The sequence below is a fragment of the Eumetopias jubatus genome, unplaced genomic scaffold, assembly GCF_037043125.1.
Source record: "Eumetopias jubatus isolate StellerSeaLion01/CBP00866 unplaced genomic scaffold, mEumJub1_p1.0 scaffold_5, whole genome shotgun sequence".
NCBI lineage: Eukaryota > Metazoa > Chordata > Mammalia > Carnivora > Otariidae > Eumetopias > Eumetopias jubatus.
Window position 1 is genome coordinate 91,583,056 of NW_028274811.1, and position 22,156 is coordinate 91,605,211.

Below are 22,156 nucleotides of genomic sequence, written 5' to 3' on the forward strand. Positions count from 1 at the left end.
TGGGCGCCTGGGTGGCTCAGTTGGTTAGGCGACTGCCTTCGGCTCGGGTCATGATCCCGGAGTCCCGGGATCGAGTCGCGCATAGGGCTCCCTGCTCGGCGGGGAGTCTGCTTCTCCCTTTGACCCTCCCCTCCTCATGCTCTCTCTCTCTCTCTCTCATTCTCACTCTCAAATAAATGAATAAAATCTTAAAAAAAAGAATTAAAATGTAAATACTAATACATCACAGTACTCGGTAGTCCACATGATTAATGGGCCAGATCAAAGACAGTACTTTCAATTCACATGCTATAGAGATTATTATCCCTGAGGCCGTCTCCTATGATGTTAGGATCTCAGAAGGAACTGGGGGTTGAAAGTCAAGACTTGTTGGCCATGATCCTCTTGTACGGTGGCCAAAAATCAAGGCTCTTCGTTGGCAAAGACCCCCAAACTAAACTTCCCAGATAGTGACCTTCTCTGTGAAGACACATGTTCCCTTACTTTTGTTGGACATTTGGCCTTAAGCAGTTGACTTGGCCTTAAGCTCGGATCCTGACTGAGGCCTCACACACATACTGAAGGCAAAAAGAAAAAAAAAAAAAAAGGACTCCGCAGGGCAGTATGCGAACAAATAGTGCAGATCAAAGACAACAACCCATCGATACTTATAAACTTACATAAGCAATGCACACTTGCCACTATAGTACCCGTATGACTGGACATCTTTTCGTATCAGTTTGTCCTGCCTTGACCCAAGAGTATATACCTCATACCTTTTTAATGATCCATTCCTAATCATGGAAGCATAATCTATTTATGTCCACAATAAATAAGTATATTAAAAGAAAGCTGAGTTAAAAGTTTTATTCATTCAACATCTCACATTACAAATATTTAAAAATTATATGCATACTGGTATAAATAGTCATTTGCAAACTATTTAATAACATTAATTTTCCACTAGCACTTCAACAAATGAACTCTTTTAAAAAAGGAACTGTGTTATATAACTTAAGAGTAGAACATACAAAAATAGGAACTTAACGTGAAAATGACTTTAATAAAAAATGAATTACCCTTATTCAAAATGCTATAATAAATACTACAACCTCCCCATACACAGTAAAAACTATATGGAAATTCAGCCAAGTAGTACAATTAACTGACATACTTAAATAACTTTTCCTTCTGATAATATGAGCAATACACTGGAAAAAAAAACATTAGGGATTAGTAAAAACTAGACACCCACTTGCTAAAAGTTTCACTTCCAAAAAATATAACAAAAATCTGATGAAAATTATAAAAACTAATTATACTTTAAATTTTAAAAATATAAAAAATAAAACAGTTGAATACAATATTGTCCCAATTCTTACAATGCTATCAATCACAGTAGCTTTAAAATAAGATAATAAAATAAAGCAAATGACCAAAACCTCTTTTATTCCATTTTTAAAAATAATCTCAAATTTACATTAGTAGAAAGATTGATTTCTGATTCTTTTCTTTAGAAACACCAGCAAGAAAGAGGATTACTCTTAACAGTAGAAAATGACATTTTTAAATGTCTGCAATTAAAAACAAAGAATTACACTGCAAAGATCTTTCAAAAGTTTGAAATAAGTATTGCACATAACTTGAAGTTAACTTGCCACAATTCATCACATTCAAGTTTTAAATCACCTTTTAACAGAAGATTCAACTCTTCAAAACAAAAGGGGTGAATTATCAAGTCTTTCCAACAGCACTCTCATAAAATGCTAAATTCATTCACTGCAAGTTTTATTTTGCATTCTGCAGAGGTCTGTGTATGGAGAAGTATATATATTATACCAAAGCGTGGGGCCCGAAGGGGAAGGGAGAGGGTTCCTTTACATAGAAAATAATCAGAAACACTTTATTTTACATTGCAAAAATAACCATGTAATTACTCTGTAACTACATTGTAAGTACATGGCCGGTGCCATGCTAGTGCGCTAGAACTACATGCTTGGTAAATTGAAGTGATACCCTAAAATCTGTAAACTAATTACATGTTAATTATGTTTTGAGTTACATGGTAACTCCCAACTACAATCCCATGTAATCTGAAGGACATGTAATCAATAAAGTTCAGAGTAATAGATAATAATTGTTTATGCCCTGTAAATTGAAGTGTAACCAAATAATCTGTAAACACGCTTGTCACACAATCACAAGTAAATATTAGTAGAATAACAATTTCTTACATTAGTCATGCATACTAACATTACACACCTGTCCCACGGCAGGCTATTTTTTTTTCTTTATCTATAATTAAAAGAGCAGACATCTCTGAATCGAACACTTAACATCAATTTATTAATATTAAAAATGGCTAAACATTCACCAAGAATGTCTGCATTATGAATAATTTTAAAAACTTAGTAAGAAGCTGTAGACAATTTTGTTATTTTAAATTTCTACCCTATGCTTATGCATTTAATTTTTTTTTCTTTTTAGGAACTACAGTGTTATCTGTCATTTTCATGCGAATTTTCTTCATTAATTTGTGACTTTACATAAACTATTTCTTAAGTTATAGGTACACCAATAGCTGGTGCTGGGGAAGGATGTTTAAGCAACATGCTTTCTCTTCTCTGCAGACTCTAAAATAGCATTGCCAGTGCACAACATTCATAATTTAAAATGTATGCAGAGCACTGAAATGTATAAAAAGCAGAATATAAGAAAATAAAATTTATTAAAATTATTTATATTAAAAAATGAAGTATATGAAGATCTCTCAGTAATAAAAGTACAAAAAGCTACTCTTTGCAATATGAAAAATTGAGGTATTGCATAAAGAGATATCCCGTCAGTGAAAAGTGTGCCTAAAAATGTTCACTGTTGGAAAAACAAGATATACAAAAGTAGTGCATAACAAATATACATTATGTGCATGACAAAATAAGTTAGCTACAAAAACACTGTACCGAAATTCAGCAGGTCATGTACAAAGGGAAAAATTATTCAAAGCTAGTTCTCAAACAGTGTTATTTCTTGTTAACTCATCACACCTGTTTACTGAGTAGGAACAGCACAATAGCACACCCCAAGCCACCTACAAGCATTTAAAAGAATAAAAAGAGGCAAATGAACATTTTGATTAGAATTATGTAGTTCAGGAGAAAAGAAAAAAAAGTCCCTGACCAGCTACACAAGAGCACCCTCCATTCGCATGACTGCTTTCAATATTTGTAGGGAATTCTTTAAAAGCAGCTCCCTTTCTGTGTTTGACCATTAGACAGCATATGCCTCCATTTTGACCTTTGGAACTTAACAGGTATATAGTTCATTAAAGCCTGTATTAAAAATAAAGGACTGCTTTTCCTAACGATAATCAGTAGGGGTCATCAGCCAGGTGGTTCCACCTTAGTGCTGGGGCAAGTCTTTGGTTTTGAAGGATCCAAGATGGTACTGTTAGGTAGCACAACTAGCAAGATTGCCATTAGATTTTTTTTTTTTTCTTAATGTTTTGCACACTGGTAATAATCCTTTTAATGGTGGGTAGGGCATTTGATAAGAGAATGTCAATTAAAATAAGTTACTTCCATGACCAGGGCTTCAAGAGACTATTTTAAATTTACTCCTGAAGCATACTGTTCAACACATAATAACGCCTTTCAAAGCTAGAATTTTATTTATAATAAAGCATGCATTACTTGATGAAGTTGGCACTTCAAACACTGACTATGTCCCATGCTAAGTTCTGAAATGGTAATGTTATTTTATTTTATAGGAAGAGTAAGATAAACATACGTACCTTTGCACAGATTTACACAGTTACTTAGTTCAACAGTGCAAAACACTTTGCAACTACTTAACTTTTTTTTTAACTTTTTTTTTTCATTTTCTATGTTACAACTAAATTACAGGATACCCAAAGTAACTTTAAATCTAAAAGTAAGCCAATCAATAGCCAATTTGTATATTGGTTTTGTTTTCCAGTTTTGGCTACAATTGTACTATAACACAAAATCAAAAACGATATCCTTGAGGTATCTCTAGGTCCGTTCTGTTCTGTCTTGTTTTTGAACGTCAAAATGGAGCAAAGGCTGACACCTGATGAGTGTTAGTAAATTAGGATAGAGAGTTTATACATAACATCAAAAATAAAATTTATACATTTGTTCTTCAGGAGAGGAAATGCTAGTTTTCCCACCAGTTGTCATTAATTCTAGCTTTGGTAGGTTTCCTGGGGCTGTGACCAGATAAGGAAGTTTAAAAAGAAGTAAGTGCACTCCCCTCAGTAGTAAATTTACCCAATTTTTACATTCTAGTTTTAAAAATGGTTGAAGAGAAAATAAACCTAGCTCTGCCTACTTATTTTTTGTCTGATGTAGTAGGAACTCTGAGGCGTCATGAAATTCTATTCGGCCTCTAAACCCTTACAATTTTTGTTCTAATGCTGCTTCAATCTTGCTCATGCATTTGTGTTTGCTTTAACATGCTCTTTCCTGTTAATAATTGTTAACTTCCTCCACTGCTGTGAAATGAATAAAAAAGGGGGGAGGGGAAAAAAGAGAGGCAAAAAAGAAAGAGAGAAAGGAAAAGGCAAAAGCACTTCTCTGGGGGAAAAACTGTGTCAGGACAGACTGATAGTGTTCTTGGTGCGTGGTTAATTTTCATAAAAGTATTCTTATATGTTATATTATTAACAATAATTTACTTAAAAACCCAAAATACTCTATTGTTTCATTTCTCTTTTAATATTTCTCTTTCTCCTCTAAGAAAATGTTACAGGAAGTTTGGATCCTCTTGGTCTCCAGCAAAACAAGAGAACAAAACTTCCACGCAACATGATGGCAATATGAAAAAGGAGTTCTTACATATTGTTTCCAGTGACACAAGAATCTACAAAACGCCTATATTATAGGTCATTCTTTGCATTATACTATTGTTAAGTTACGGGCTGCTACAAAAGGACATGCCGGCGTGAAGAGGTTGAGGAAGGGGTCAGAATTAACAGAAGAGTGCACTTATTCTGAGGCCTGAAAACGAGCACTGTAGTTACCCTTTAGTTCCAGCGGAATGAAATATGTCGCGGACGGTCACCGCCTTCCTTCACCAGGGGCTTGTGGAATTCCCTGCCAGCACGAGAATGAATAGCAGCCCAGCAATATTCACAGTAATACTGCAGACAGGTAACATTAGCACAGAAAAATGGAGCAAATTTTCCCCCACAACGGGCCCCCTGACATTCATCACACAGCTGATCATCCAAGACATATGGCTTAACTTCCACCTGCAATTAAAAAGAAAAGAAATGGGTTCATGTTTTTTCATGAATGGCCCAGGCAACTCTGACTACGGTGCGTACGTTTCCATCCACTGTCTGAGTGAATCTATGCCAGGGTGCCCAAAAACAAGGGTCAGTAACTCTTTCATTGGAATTAAGAGAATCCATCTTCTAAGAACCTGGGAAGGTTTTTACACCCATCATCTTACATTTCTGTCTTATGAAAAAGCCACTTTTCAAAGGAAAATGCGATTCTACCAGAAATCACAAAGGGAAGCCAACTGTTTAGAACATTATGAGATTAAACCCACAGAAGAGTATTTATAGGCCCAGATCATCACTTATTTAGTGGATCTGGATTTTTGTCATATGTGGAATTATAATGTAAACAAACCAATTAAGGGCTTCCCAGTTCCACAAAACAGCGCTTCAATATTCACATCAGAGGGAAGATGCGTGGCTTCTGCGTCATGAGCTTCTAAGTTGTAATAAAGCCTGGGTCAGGGTTTCTATTGACAGCGTACACATCTTGGGTTATAACCACAAATTCAGAACTCTGAGAAAACAAGATTCAGCCACAGTCCTCACAACCTAAAACCTTGCTTTGTTCTTTGTCAGTAAGAATGGTTGACTTCAGTCTAAAAGTCAGAGGTGAATTTATAAAACTGGGTCTGTTCCAGTGTTCAATAGGCCAACCTGTCATTTGGGTCTCTCAAGCACTAAAAATAATCTGGCTATTAATTCACCAGTGAGAAAAGAGTAGGTTACTTTTACCCCTGGAGAGATTCATGGTTAAATTCCCCTATACCAGGCTATCACTACCACTGGTGCTATCTAGTTCTGACAAGGAATCCTGACAAGGGTTAGCTGTGAACAAGACGAGGGACATGAAGACAGGAAGAGCAGACAAAACTAGAGCATCAGCCTTCTGGGCCTGAGGCCATTCCATAACATCTACCGAGTGGCAAGAACACTGGTCAAAGATTTGATCGCAGAGGAACGCAAATGAAGTCTGCATTTCCAATGACTAACCTTACACCTCTGACACCTTTGTTGGGATGAAGCAGCGAGGCAGAGGACCCTGCTTACACGGATGTAGGTATTTTTTAGTGTGAATAAAAAACAAGTGGGCTTGTTAATGTATACTGCAACTTGTCTTGCCTTCTTCCTCTGTGTTTATAATAGAAGCTATACCTTTCTTTTTATAGATTCACAATATAGTATGATATCCACTATAATCTTATATTTTATACTGACATTGAAGTAGTATACACATGAAATGAAACATAAGCAGTAAGTGTAAACCACTACTGACTTGATAGTTTCTACATAATGAATTGAGAACAGCACAATACAATCAATCAATAAGGACTTTTTTGAGCACAATGCCTCAGAGTGTTGATATCTAAGTCAGTCCTAATGAAAGTGCCAGTCTCCCATGAAATAAGGAGCTGACACCAGAATATAAATCAACGCATTGCTTCTTTCATCAAGAGAGTCTTTCTACGAGGGGGAAAAAAAAACAAGTCAGCTGAACTAAACATTATGCTTACTAATGTAGCTGATTCACATTCTGGTGTAAATTGCTATCTCACCACAAGCTAGTAACCATTGGCTGCCGGCAGTCGATACCCAGGCCACACTTTGAGTAGTATCAGTGGTATAAGACACACTTATATCTATCAGAACATAAACTCCTGAGGACAGGGACTTCTTGTCCTAGAGGCTAAAACGTTGGTCGAATGCATGAAACACAAAGATAAGAAATAAATCTGTGAATGCAAAGAAATAAGATGGACAACGGAACACAGAGTTTCAAATACAGTACCTTAGAAAACAGAGGAGAACACTATCTCTGAGGTTTTCTCCATCTTTTTAATTGGGAAGCTAAACCAACAAAGAGGAATTTAAAGTGCTGAAAATAATGCTAATTACTACCTAATTTCAGGTGGTAGAATACACTACAAATAAAAAGATTATGACTTCTACTTAATTTGTTACAATGAAATATTGCCAAGATATGCAGTCCTACAAGTGAATTTATTCAGTCATTTGTTACACAGTACACTGGAAAAATAGGGCTTACTGAGGTATTCATGATCAAAAAAAAAAAAGGTCAGGAGATCTCAAGGGCATTGATGTTTGTACTTGATATAATGATATTTACTGAATGATTGACTAACTGAATAAATGAATGAACGGAGGCGATAGCTTAGGAGATTAAATTGCCCCGAGGAAATTGATACAGCGTTCTGGTTAGGCTACTCAAAACACGAAGGGATAGAAAAAATTCGTAGGAATCCTTAGATGTATTACAAAGCATACATCTAATTGGTCCTAGAGGCATAACTGTCAGCTGCCAATTTTACTGTCATATAAAATCCCCCCATTCCAATCTTGGTAATGACACACTGAGAGGGCCATTTCTAGAACTTTCCAGAACATAATCTACGACTTACCCGTTTATCTATCTCTCCATGCTGCAGCTGAACAAAGCGGGCACTGATAGCAGCTATGTAACTCTGTTGATTAGAGAAGGCAACTCGCCCAGCTCCTTTTGGGTATTTCAGCTCAGGGTCGGTATCAATGCCAGCATAGCACACACCTCCGTACAGACGATCCATTATCATGGCAAGCTCCACTAAATGAAAAAGGAGCAAAGAGGGTATGTGAAATCAGGAAAATCCATCTAGTTCACCAAAGGTTTCATCTAAAGCAGTTCATCTGTATTCTGAGCTCATATCCTTATAATAATTACTAAATCAATCATTAATCTTTAATCTTTTAAGTAAGGGCAGGTGCTCTGCTGGGTGCTTCATGTATGTTCTCTTTTAATCTTCACAAACAACCCTAGGAAGTAGGTAGTAATTTCCTGGGGAAATCGAGGCACAGATGGTTAAGTGATAGTGCTGGGCTTGGCACCCTGGTCTGTCTGCTTCTATACCATGTTGACACCATATATTTACAGTTAATAATGTATTGCTTAATATAAACAATCATGTGAACACTAGAAAATTGATTGGCAGACTTTGTGTGGAGGTCCTTCCACATTATCATCATCAAATCCTTGTTACCTTTCCCTACAGTCTAGCTATTCACCAATTTTTTATATAAAAACCTGAAATAATGAATGTATCATGTTCTCCATGAAATGTTTCAATTCTGAAACAGCATTCTTGTTCATTTTATGTTTTTCTTCCTCACTTACACCAATAAACCTCATTTTACTTGAAGTTGGGGATGAAATTTCTCCTGTAAGTACTACTCTTAAAAATATGATGCACTGCTGAGAACCCTACTATATTTCGGAGCTCAGTAGATACCTGGTAAGCAAATGCGGGCATAGGAAACAAACCCTGAAATTCTTGACATACAATCTACTCTCGAAGGGTTTTTCCAGATGATGATGAGAATGATGCTCACTAACACCACACACAGCACTTGGCACCACTTTTTCCCACTTAATCCTCAGAACAATTCTATATGAAGCAGATACACTTATTACTCCATTTGACTGATGAGGAAATTGAAAATGAGGGAAAATAATTTGTCCAACATCATTCTACTATTAACTGGGAGCAGAGCACATGAATTCAAAATCAGATACTTTGACTCTAAAACTCTCGCTCTTGGACATTAACTCAAATGCTCCTGGAGAATTTTCCTAAAAACCTTTATAAGGTATTTCTTATGCTGAAGGGTAAATGGGGTATTTCTGTTTGTTTCATCATACCAGCTCGTAATGGTCGAGGAACACCACCAACAAATATAGTTTTTCGTGGGTCAAGAGGCTGTGAACCATCCATCACAAAGTCACTGTCACTGAGATTCCAAGGCCGAATCTGTACCTAGAGAGCAGACAAACCGAAATGTCTCATTTTTAATGCAGACAATTTATGAGAAAATAAGTTAAAAATTATTGCAGAGTATTTTAAGAGAAACAATAATCCACATCATTATAAATCAATAAAGCTGTAAAATTAGAAGACCTACATATAGCATAGCCCAACCCTTCATTTCATTTTTAAGAGTAAACCAAATGATTTTTTAAGTGAACCATTTTTAAGTGAACCAAAGTGGAAAGTTCAATTTTTATTATCTATTATAAGCTAAATCACTAACATTTCCTTAATTACTGGTAAGTCAATCAGCTATTTCTCAAATTATTTGGGCTTCTATCCTCCCCAACCCCCCAATATCCACATCATGTAAGTTAGTACAGTATTTGATGTTGATCAGAATACAGTGCTAAGTAAACTAGGATTATGTGTCCAATCCTACAAACACAAACTACTCCTGATCCTAACAAATCTGTTGCGTTATTTCAAAAAGCATTTCCAAGTAAAAATGTATATATTTGCAGCAAACTTATGATAAAACACTTCAATGTGGGGCGCCTGGGTGGCTCAGTTGGTTAAGCAACTGCCTTCAGCTCAGGTCATGATCCTGGAGTCCCGGGATCGAGTCCCACATTGGGCTCCCTGCTCAGCAGGGAGTCTGCTTCTTGCTCTGACCCTCTTCCCTCTCGTGCTCTCTTTCTCTCTCTCTCAAATAAATAAATAAAATCTAAAAAAAAAAAAAAAAACACTTCAATGTGTCCACTGCTTTAGTCAACTAAGAATCGTGTACCTTATTTTTATTGTTTGCATTTATTAATTGTTAGAAATGCCCACACCAAAGGCTATGGATGGGTTCATAGTAGGATATTCCTAATATGCACATCAACAAAGTCCTAAGCCAGAGGTCCCAAATTCAAATACCTATGGGGACTGCAAGGGAACATAAGTCAAGTATAAAGAATTTAGGCCATGGGAATTCTGGGAAAAGTGTTCCGGACTTAGGCAATCCCAAGATACCAAGAGGAGCTCCATTAAAATGCTATTGCTTGAGCTGAACCCATAGGTACCTCCATTCTGAACTGTACCCCATTACTAGATCTGGCTGAGTGATAATAAATTGTTAATTTGCCAGATTCGTCCAAATAGGCCAGTTGCTACTATTCCTAAAGACTAAATTTTATGATATAAACTTTTTCAAAAAGAAAAAACAGTAGGCCATGCACATTTCTGTATATACATAATTCATTTTACTTTGGGAGAGTACCATGTGCAAAAAGTTAAGGATCGTATTGGGCAAAATCTTGAACAAAGAGAGGAAGGAGACAGACAAATATCTATTTGTGATTTTTGAGTTCTATTATTCAGAGGAAATTCAGCTACTTTATCTTTATCAAATGCATTATCAAGTTAAATCTTCTAATGGTAAAGACTTACCACTATTTTAATTAACAAAAAAATTCAATGTCAAAATAATGTGTGTAAATAATATAGAATGTCAACATTATGAGGTTGGCAACAACAGTAGTTTGTAAGTGGATAACAAACATCAATTAACAGATACATCAAGATGTCTGTGGGTTTTCAAACAAAGCAGATATGAAGGCAAAAACAAGAAGCTATTTTCATGTTAGACAGCACTCACTGGTTTATCTTTGATAGTGGGACTTGACACACACAGGTAGAGTTTTCCATCTTCTTCAATACATGCATCAATCAGAGCCTGAACAGAGCTTTCATCTTGAAAGAGCAGGAATGCATAGCCTGATAAAAAGGAAAAAAAAAAAAAAAAAAGACTTATTTGTTCCCTAAATTTTTTTTTTAATTCTTCAACAGAAAGGAAGTATAAGCTGAAACTAAGGAAGGGAAAAAGAGTAAAAAAAAAAAAAATTAAGAAAACTTAAATCTTCCTACACAAAGTCTGATAGTATCAACATTAAGTTCAGTTTGTTATCTTGAAACATCTTTTAAAGTAAAATTAAATTTGCACTGAAAGTACGTATTAGGTATAAATTTAAAGATGCATTTGGGAAAATATAAGTTTAACAATGGAAAATCTTATAGCAAAGGTAAACTTTTATGAAAAGGCTAAACATTAAACAATATAAGGATACACTGTACACGTATATTGAATCTTGAGAATTACCTTTAGGAGGAAAATAGGATTTGCTCTCTGCCTTATGAGGCCAATCCACAATCAAAGGGCCAAAGCGACGAAAACTAGCTGTGATCTCATCTAATGAACAACAAAGCAAAGCAAAACAAGTAAATGTAAATATTTCTATAATCATTTTGGGGAAGTAGTTTAGAAAAAAACAGTTTCAAATCTACTATTTACAAGAACAATACAAAGAACTCCTGTAGCCCTTTCATCTAGATTCCCCCAACTGTTACTATTTTACACATTTGCCTTCCACTTCTTCCTTCTTTCTATCTCTATGTATGCATGAATCAACCTATCTACCTACCTACCTTTTTTTTTCCTAACGTGACGCTCTATAACCCAGAAATACAACCACTGGCACCTGCTCAAAGCAAGGTCATTTCCTCATGTACTACCATGTAACCTTCCCAATCAGGAAATCAATATTCATACAATATTACTCCCCAATTCACAGACTCCATCCAAATTTCAAACTATCCCAATAGTATCTCTTTTCCCCTTTCTGATCCAGAATCCTATCCAGAACACACGATACACTTAGATGTTCTGTCCCTATAGGGTATCTGTATTCTTCACTTTTGGAACAGCTTCTCATTCTTTCCTATCTTTTACATCTTCGACAGTCCTAGAAGTATAGAGGCCATTTGTTCTGTAAGATGACTCCCAGCCCGTACCATTTCCTCATGACCAGACTCATGAGTAGACAACAGGAAAATAAATTTCCAAAGAACTTCTGGAAAGAGTAGGTAAGCATGTATAGATAAGACCTGGGAGGAGGGCAGGACAGAGGAAAAGAAGAGATGGGGGATGTGTTCAAATTCCAAGCCGGCAGAACTGTTTTCCTCTCCTCCAGACTGTGAAAACAGTACAGTCTGCTCTGCTATGCTGCCTGTTTCTGCAGTACCATTTAGCTCATGAAGACAGACTGGTGAAGAGAGGAATGAAATCACTATAATCTGGAAGTTGTACTGGTTCGCAAATGATTGTTCCTGGGCAAGGTGAGCTAGCATACTGGTAGTAGAATTATAACCTTCACCAGGAAGAGAAAAAGCCCCTCACTTGTCTGATATGCAGGCAGGAGCCCTCCTACTCTCTTATGAGGAGATTATAAGGAAATAAAAAAAGAGCACAGCAACCAGGGCTCTCTTGCTAGAGAGGCACACTCCCAACCTTGCAGGGCTCTCATCTCCTGGGAGTGTGCACTTTCTCAGGTGCTCAGAGGTCTGATTACATCTGCGCTGCCTCCAAGCCTGCAAGCCAGCATTTCTGCTCTGTTGGTTTTGTGCATTTTCAGTATTCCTTGAGGCAGCTTCTAACTACATTGAGCTACTTGCCTGAATTGTCCAAGTTATTTTCAAGGTATTAATTCTCTTTTTGTTAGTGCTTCCGGCACAAAGGTCATTGGGTTCTGAATTATTTGCTTCCCTATTTCCCCAGAAACCTTATAATCTTTAGTGTATAATTCTACAGAACACACTATTCTCAGGAATACATATTTTACATTATAGTAGAAAGGTCTGTCTACTTAAATTGCTACTGATTTATCAACATGCTTGATAATTATCATAATTCCCATTAATTTTGCTCAGTTTAAACCATCTCCTTTGCCAGACTAGTCATATTTATCTGTGCTCCTAAGAATTTTAGAAATTGCACATTTAAGATTGCTCAGTAATTTTCCAAAAAGTTATAGACTATCTGGGCCAGAAGGAGTTTATTCCAGGCAAGGTCAGATAAAATTCACTCTTTGCTCTCTTTTTGTATGTAAGCAGATAATTCATTCATTAAACACCATCTGGGCTAAAGACTTGACTTTCAAGGGCCAAAAAAACAAGAATCCACAATACTAAGGAAAATGAGAATTCCAGGTAAAGAAAAGAGCAGGCCACACCCAGGAGCTTATTAGAGAGGCCAATATTGTGACCACATGGTCAGCCCAGGATGAACACTTTGGAAAGCTAGGTCCTCTGAGAGCGGGATGAAGACTGATTCAGTCTAGCCTGAAATCCCAACACAGCTTCCACCCAAGACAATTTTTCATAGATTAAACAAAACAAAACAAAAGAGAACTGTGTTTATTTCAATCTTTGGCGTTTTGAAAACTTTGTCTCAACCTTCCAAAAGATTGCCCATCTTAAGGAAAATGAAGTGACTCAATATATTTAATCTCAGTCTAAACTGGAAGTTATTAAAACCTTACTATTAGACCTTATAGAGTTTTAGAGAAAACGATTCTATTCTTCATAACATTAATTGGTTTATTGCCATTTCCATTTAGGAAACCAAGACAAAAGAGATTAGGGAAACAACCACCACCACCACCACCACCGCTAAGGATATATGGTTGCTATATGGTCTGCTACTTGAGTTTTAGTCTGAACTTGAACTAGGGTCACTTAGGCCCACAGATGCAGAAAATATTGAACAACTAATCCTCTAAACCTTTGGCTGGCTCCTAAGGCAGATCTCAGCTCAAATATCACTTCCTTTCAAGAGTATTTCCTTGGGGCACCTGGGTGGCTCAGTCAATTAAACATCCAACTCTTGATATCAGCTCAGGTCTTGATCTCAGGGTTATGAGTTCAAGCCCTGCATTGGGCTCCACACTTGGCATGGAGCCTACTTAAAAATAAATAAATAAATAAATAAATTAATTAATTAAATAAAAAGAAACAAGAGGCTTTCCTAAACCACCTAATCTAAGAAGATACCCTGAATCATATCACAAAACAGTACAATATTACGCTATTTTCTTTTCAATACTTACTCTCTGATATTTTCTTGCATGATTACACACTTTTTATCTGCCTTCCCCTACTAGAATTGAAACTCTATGCACACAAAGACTTTCTATCTTGGTTATACTGTAAACAAACCTAAGAACAGTGTGTGACTTTTAAAAAGCCTGTAAATATTTGGCAAGTGAAAAAATACTCAGAAAATGATAAAACTCTTAAGATTCCCTTTCTTGTGGTACAACTTTAGGGCGTATTTTTCAAAAATTCATCCTTAATCTTAGATTTCAAATTTTTAATTAACTACATTTCTGGAGCAGGTAGGAAACAAACTGGAAAACATATCTGGCCAAGGCACCACACACAGACAAAAATGCAGTAAGCACTATGTTTGCCCACAACAGAACCCCTGAGATGGGTTTCCCAACGAGAGGTACTCTTTTCATTTAGTCTAATCACTTGCTTCAGCTGGTTCCCGAAGTCCTGCGCCCCTTCTGTTGTAAACTAATCTTATATGCCAGGATAGAAAGACAGGACAAGAGAACAATGCAATCAAAACTGAATACCTGGAGCCAGATAAGATTGTTATTAGAATAACAGCAACCACTATCTATGAGTTAGCTACTATGTGCCACAGTCCAGGCACTGTACAATTAGCAGTTCTTTGTAAATATACCTTCATCGATGTCAGGAGGTAATCCGCCCACAAACACCTTGCGAGAATATCGTTCCACTCTTTCTCCATTCTGGTGAGTGAAGCAGTGAGGTGAACCCAGGCCACTATGAAGAGGTTGATCCCCACGGCCATCATCCAAGAATCCATCTTCCATTGGAAACAGTGAAGACTGACCTGGAACAGAAAGCAGGAAAAAAAGCTAACAACAAATGTTCCTTGCCATTGCTGATCTTACACAAGAAACAAGGAAAACAGCAGATTCAATAAAATGGCTTTTATTTTTCTCACTGAATAGCGAATCACTTAGATATGCTCTTGAATTCCCATCACTTTGAAGTCTTAGTGGAGTCAGAGAGAAAGTACACGGTTAAATAGAAGGCTGCTCAACTATCCCCCTGGGATCCAGAAACTTCAGTGAGGTGAAACGGAAGTACAGGAGGAGGGAGCACTCTTTTGAAAGCTGTTGGCAGTAGACTGCATTGCCTTGGCAGGGCCCCAGGGCCACAGGCAGCCTAGACATGTACACTAAGGATTAGATTCGACTATCAGATGCTAGATCACTTAAATTTTTTTAAAACACAAAATAATATAGCCTACCCAATTTCCTCTAAGACTGTCCTTAAAATGAACAAGTCCATTTTTAAAGTGAGCACTCATCTTGGTTTACCTTAATGGGATATAATCAAAACCCATTGATGGCTGTTATCCAACTTCACTGCCTAGTATTAAAGAATTTAAGATTTTTAGGCATGCTAAAGATTTATTTTTTTTTTAGTTGAGTAATTAGCAGCTGCCACTAGAGCTATCTAATTCTAAAAAGTCATCATGAAGTTTGCTGTTTGAAAATCCTATCATACAGAATATATAAGCAGAAAAGACCAGAGATGCCAATGTGGTTAATATTATTCCCGTGTTTACCGGACAACAAAATATGAACTTTGGAAATCATAAGCAAAACACGGAGCTACAAAAAACCAGAATCTTTCAAGCACTGTTTCGTCACTTGTCAGGCTGGCCAATTTACTTCTAGGTACTACATAAGGAGTTTGTTAATGGATCCGATAGAAATGTAGGTTCAGTGCTCTTCCTTTACTGAAACATTCCAATGTCTTTGTTGCCACACTTGTCTTCCTTGCAGCTTTCCTAACTAAACCCAAGTAATAGTATATTTATTATGAATTTACCCTACAAAACTCTAGTTATATAATGAAGATAAAAAAGGACTATAAAATTGGAGGTTTTTTCCTAAATAATTTTTAAAAGTCACTTACATTCGAAAGTTGAGCTGTTTGACTATCTAATTTACTTGCTTGTAAAAAGGCAAAGCTATGACAGGCGGCAAAAATAAGGTTTATTCAGGCACCTCTAGGAAATGATTCTTTAAAATTCTCTAAAATTTCTAGAGCTTTTTCCCCCAATGTTTGAAATTTACAGGAGTAGTCACTTATTTAGCTAATCTCATTTTAAACCAAATGTATTAGGCTAACCTAGTAGAAAAAAATAGACATAAGGTATTCAAGTATAACTGAGCTTCCAATATAATCAAGTCACACTATATTTTCCTTTTTAAAGATCCTTAATTTTTTTCTTCCAAGAAATTCCTTTCAGAAAAGAAAAAGGTGAAATAAATCTGCAGATATAAGTAAGTTGAGTTTATAATACAGGACATTATTGATTCGAATCCAGATCCTACCATTCTGACTCCTTCAAATTAGAAAGTCTATAACCTTAACTATGACATACAAAGTATGTATGGATCAAAGCTATGTCGCATTTCCCCCTCCCCACCTTCCTCACAAGGGTAAGAAATTGAGCAAACTTAGGTCCTCTCCAAATACAACTGGTACGTTCAAAAGTTAGAAACAATAATGTTACCTCTCCTTCGCCCATATGTCCTTGCTGCATGTCAAATGAGAAAAAAAAAACAACCTTTCAAACATTGTCAAAAGAATCAACTGTGATTTCATCTACCAGCTTTTGAACCTGAAAAAAAAATTGGCTATGTTCCTCATTTCCTAGTAAATGTCTCAAAAACAAGGAATTTGGATAGTGAGAGGTCAATTTAATGCACACTTTTTTTTTTTTTAAGTTCTTCAAGGACACTGTAAAGCTGTACTGAATTTTACTTGTGGTAAGATAAGTAGTTGGCTGTAACTGTCATGTCACTCAGGATCCAGACTAGTACGACACTCAGGTAATATGTAACATGATCTAAACCAAGTCCTACCACACTGATCTTAAATGCTCCCAAAATTCCCTGCTAACTAGCAATTCAGTAAATATTTCAATATTTAATTCATGACTTTTTCACCAGTACAGGATAAACAGCAATTTTACACCATGGCTTTATGATTAATCCCTAATAAAGAAAATCATAACAAATGAAATCTTTAGGCAACTTATAAATTTCCTTTTAGCCAAAGGAAGTTTCTTGTCCCTTGTCAAATTTTCCACCATGTCCTAAATGCTGAAAAGTATAAGGTCTGGCATTTTATTGCCAAGTAGGTTACAGCTAAGAAAAAAAAGAAAAGAAAATAAAAGAAAAGAAAAGAAGAGAATATAATATAATATAATATGTATTTCCCTGAATACCTGGGAAATGGTAGTATAAACTTTAAATCAAGAAACTTTTGAGAAAATGTCTTCCCTGAAACAAAACTGGCACTTATAAGCCCAGCTTGTCCAATTACCTTAATCCTATTCAACAAACATTGCTTAAATGCCTGTCTTGCTAGGGACTATGGATAAACAGCACATGGCCCTGACTACAACGGAACTAGCAACCTTAAATGCCAGACAGCCACGTAAGCAAGTAATGACAATGCAGCATACCTATTTTTATTGCTATTGTAGTTATGTGTTAGGTACAAGAACAGAGGAGGAGAAGCAAATGGCTCCGATTAAAGAATCAGAGAGAGGGGTGTGGCATTTGAGGAGGAGATGGGATAGCATTTGAGACCTTAAGGAAAAAACAGAGAAAGGGCATTGCAGGCCTGGCAACACAGCAAATAGGGTTGCTATAATGTTCAGGGAAAGATGCCTAGAACAGAAGCATACGGAATAAGCGAGAGCTTGACTAGAGAGAAGTGTTCAAATAGGAAGCTGGGAAAGATTCCTGAGTTAGAAGGTGTAGCACCTTTAAGAAGTCATTATACAGACTGGTCAGGGTTTTCATTCTTAGCCCACTACATAAATGCTCAATATGTATAACTCAGTTATAACTGAGTTGTAACTTGGAAGTACCATGTGCATATTTTCCAAAATGAAATTGTCTTATGCCAAAATACATTTCTTCCATTACTAGATACACTGAATTTCACCAAAGTACTTGAACAAATGGATTAAAAACACATAAAATCTCCCTCAGCTAGGATTTCACTTTGCTAGAGGTCTTAAATTTGGGGTGGGGGGGCAGGTATTTTCTCAGTCAACCTGACATAGGCTAAAAAGACAAAGATATCATAAAAACAGATGCTTAAGAACATTCTATTCCTATGACTGCTTCAATGATAAGGGAGTTTGGGAAAATAAATGATTTGAAAATTTTGGTTCTGTCAATCTTAAAAAGTTGATTGATGCTGCTTAGATTTCCAAGAAAAAGGATATTTGAAAAGAACAGAGACTTTTAAAAGCTACAAAATTAACATAAAACTCTCACAGCTTCCATTTATCAAAAATAACTACAGTTTCAGGAATAGTAAGTACTACAGATTAAAGGCAAAAATCAAATAAATCTCAAATTCTTTAAATATGTTCTTTCAAACTTTGATCTTGTACCACATAATTAAGCTGGTTAATCTAAGAGAATTCATGGTTAAATTCTGAAAACTACCTAGAAATGTTTTCCCACATTGAGAGAAAATAAGTTATAGGTGTACAATGCTTACAACCATAAAATCTGCCAAATCAGAAAGGGAAATTAATATAAATTAGTATTAAAAATTAAAAACAATGATATTCTGAAACACAGAAAATGACAGCGTTTAATTTTTTTACTTCTACTTATTATAATGCTGTTAATAACTATACATTATTTTCAGTGTAGATTTTGACATGACATGTATACAGAAAAGTACACAAAGCGTAAGTACAGAATTCAATGAATTTCTGGTAACATGAACATACCTATGTAACCAGAACCCAGACAGTAACAAAATGGTAAATAGTGCCCCTTCACCCTACATGTGAAAGATGTACTAAGCACCTTTTTCCCAACTATTTCAAATTATACTTGGCTTAAGATTATTATGATGCCATACTTGTAACACAGATCTTTACCACTTTACTGAGGAAAATGTCAGACAGATTTTCAATCTCATGATTATCAACTGTTGCATATTATTTGATGGTTCTGAAACATCCAAGGAAGTGGCAAGTTAAAAAAAAACAATTCATTTTAAATATGTTTAAAGAAATCTACATTTCGGAAAACTTCTAGCTAAGTTGGCTGAAATAAACTCTGCCCAGATCTTTCCTTTAATCACCAAAGAGCACACTGTTAAAAAGATTTTTAAAATGCAAGCTGCTATTGAATACAAATCTTCTAGTACCCATAGGATTTAAAATGACTACTATTTATACATTTATCTTTTATTTTTATTTCTTAGTTTTTACTTATAAGGTCCTCGATAACTTCATATTCAGTACTAACATGATTCAAGAATGTTCTAATAGACTGGAAATATTCTAGCTATAAATTTTTATAATTTCTGGATACATGTTGCTATTAGAGCTATTGAAAAGCACTTTATTTTCCCAAAATGTCTTCATAGGATTGCTTACAAATGTCCTATATTCACCATTAAATTCCCTCTAGTAAAACATTTTACTACTCTGGGAGACTAGATTTGCAAAGAAGGTACAGAAAGACTTTTCAAATCTTTTTAAAATATACATTATATCTATATATATTTCATTATAAAAATGGAGACTTTTTCTTAGAAAATATTATTTTCTCACTTGTTATAACATTTGTTATAATCAAAAAGAAATAAAGTATCCATAACAGCGATACAATCATAAGAAGTAAATACCTAGCATGCAGCCATTTTAAGAGTGGCATATATAGGGGCGCCTGGGTGGCTCAGCTGGTTAAGCGACTGCCTTCGGCTCAGGTCATGATCCTGGAGTCCCGGGATCGAGTCCCGCATAGGCTCCCTGCTCAGCAGGGAGTCTGTTTCTCCCTCTGACCCTGCCCCCTCTCATGTGCTCTCTCTCTCTCTCATTCTCTCTCTTAAATAAATAAATAAAATCTTTAAAAAAAACAAAAAAGAGTGGCACATATTCATGTGCTGATATCTAAAGCTCTCTAAGATGTAGTTTCCATGAGTTTTCTATGTGTGTACTGTATGATTCTTATTGTGTACATGTAGAAATAAAGAAAATACAAGCAGGTATGTGGGAATGTGCGTAAAACTTTTTTCTAGAAACAACCACAAGAACCTTTAGAGAGAAAAACTGGCATGGGGAAAGAAAGAAGGATTTCACTTCTTGATTTACCCCCTTCTGTACTATTTACATTAACTACATTACTACACTTGTTCACTGTACTATTTACATTAACTATATTACTACACTTGTTCACAGACCCTTTTTTGTTTTCTTCTTGGTACTTATGTTAAAAACAAACAAATGGTATATTAAAGAAAAACATCCTTTCCTACATGAGAAGACCTAATCATCTTTGTAAAGAAGATGAATAAGATATTACTAGATTTTAGTAGGCAATGAAAGACTGCCCATACTCAGGCTACTCTGGCCCACCTCAGGCCCTCCATCTACCTCTCATTGCCCCCAAGCTGAGAAAGCAGATAGCAATTCTATTTGGAAAAAAACAAGGGGAGAGGGCTCAGATTAAAAGATGTTATCAAATAACTGATTTTTTCAGCAGGACTAAAAAAAAAGTATGTAAGGGAATTACTTAAATTAGTAAATCATTTAAAAAGATGTAAGTCAAAGACTGGAAGCTAAAAGGAATTAATCTGTTAACAAAACAATAAAGATGATAGAACCAAAAAGCAGACAACCATCATAAAGACCAGGGCATACAATTCAACAAAGATGCAAAGAATCATTTTATTTATTTATTTATTTATTTTTTGTTAAATGATCTTATAAATCAACCCATAATGTAATGGACTGACTCACTGTCACAAAATTATTTTAAATATATGCCTAGTGGTTGAGATTTCATATGTCACATTGGCTTGTGTTTATACTAACTTGGTGGTACAATATTCAAAGAATGTCAATAAGATACAATAAAGATGAGACTAAGATACTATTTGTAAAGAGCTATCTTAGGGAAAAAAGGGCAAAGAATGGGACTCTAGTTTCTCTACGTCCCTAACCTTCAGTTTTTTACAAAAATGGAGAGCTGATCAGAGAATAACAAAAGATACCCTATGTACACATGATGACCACACAGTCAGATGTTCAGTAAGTAGTAATTTTTTCCTTTCCGCAAAAGTAAACTCCTGTGTCTATATTCTGAGGTTGTCTTCAATGTCTATATTCTGAGGTTGTCTTCAATAATTACTCAGCTTTTCATTACTATTCGAAGGCTAACAACTGCAGAGCACTTTAGAATTTACAATATGTTTCCATAGTATCTTTTTTGTGAAGGCATCTTTCAACATCCTCCTTATTGTAGCAACTAGATCCACACTATATACATTTTCAGTAAGTGACTATAATCTACATTTCTCATGGGTAAATTATACCCTCCCCCCCGTTCATAGATTTCTGTGTACCACCCCCAACGTTTAAGCAAACAATCTTCCTCCTTCCATTCCAAAGAACTATAATTAAGAGTTGTTCTATGCTAACCTTTTTTTAAAAGATCTCTTAAGTAATCTCCTCCTCTGGGACAAGCAAATGTTTTAGTGGATGCTTCCAAGGGAGAGACATCCACAGAGAAAAGGAAATACATACATAAATCTGTTAAAACCTAATATATTTTGCTGTCTGCCTGCGGTTTCATTTTTGAAGCAGTTAATCCTATTAACACAATGCCTTTGTGTTATGCCCCACCTAGGAAGGCTAACACAATGGAATGGAAGGTGGGGGGAGAAAGGACCATGCAGGAGCACTTTTATACAGAGGCGGTTGGGATTGCATGTTAGTTTTCTCAGGCAGACTAACTTTTCAAGATGGGTAAAGGGAAAATTAACCTTTCAATCTGATGTCTGTCTCAAAACTACACCAAGACATACCAAAGGAATCTGAGGTAAGTCTGGCCCAAGCTTAACACTCCTTTCTGACTTGGCTGAGAAACTGAGTCAGTTTCAGGCTTGTTTTTCATAACCATAAAATGGATGTTCTAACTACATTCCTATTACATAAAATTTACTAGGAAAAGGTATGTGATCTGGGATGAATTGTGTTTCTTCCTCAAAATTCATATGCTAAAGTCCTAACCTCCAGAACCTCAGAGTAGGACTGTATTTGACAACTGGGTCTTTGAAGAGGTGATTAAGGTTAAATGAGGTCATGGAGGTA

The 22,156-nt window shown here is 35.9% G+C and overlaps 1 protein-coding gene across 2 annotated transcripts in view; it reads right to left on the reverse strand.

Moving 5' to 3' along the window:
• Positions 1-1,022: 1,022 nt before the first annotated feature.
• CPEB4 (cytoplasmic polyadenylation element binding protein 4) overlaps positions 1,023-22,156 on the reverse strand; it is a 60,960-nt gene continuing 39,826 nt past the window's right edge. For both annotated transcript variants that reach the window (XM_028102717.2, XM_028102716.2), the window contains 6 exons: positions 14,657-14,830; positions 11,228-11,317; positions 10,727-10,845; positions 8,979-9,093; positions 7,705-7,886; positions 1,023-5,251 (listed from right to left, as the gene is read on the reverse strand). In XM_028102717.2, the coding sequence (XP_027958518.1) occupies positions 5,024-5,251; positions 7,705-7,886; positions 8,979-9,093; positions 10,727-10,845; positions 11,228-11,317; positions 14,657-14,830 (908 nt within the window). In that variant the 3' untranslated portion in view covers positions 1,023-5,023. The remainder of the gene's footprint in view (positions 5,252-7,704; positions 7,887-8,978; positions 9,094-10,726; positions 10,846-11,227; positions 11,318-14,656; positions 14,831-22,156) is intronic.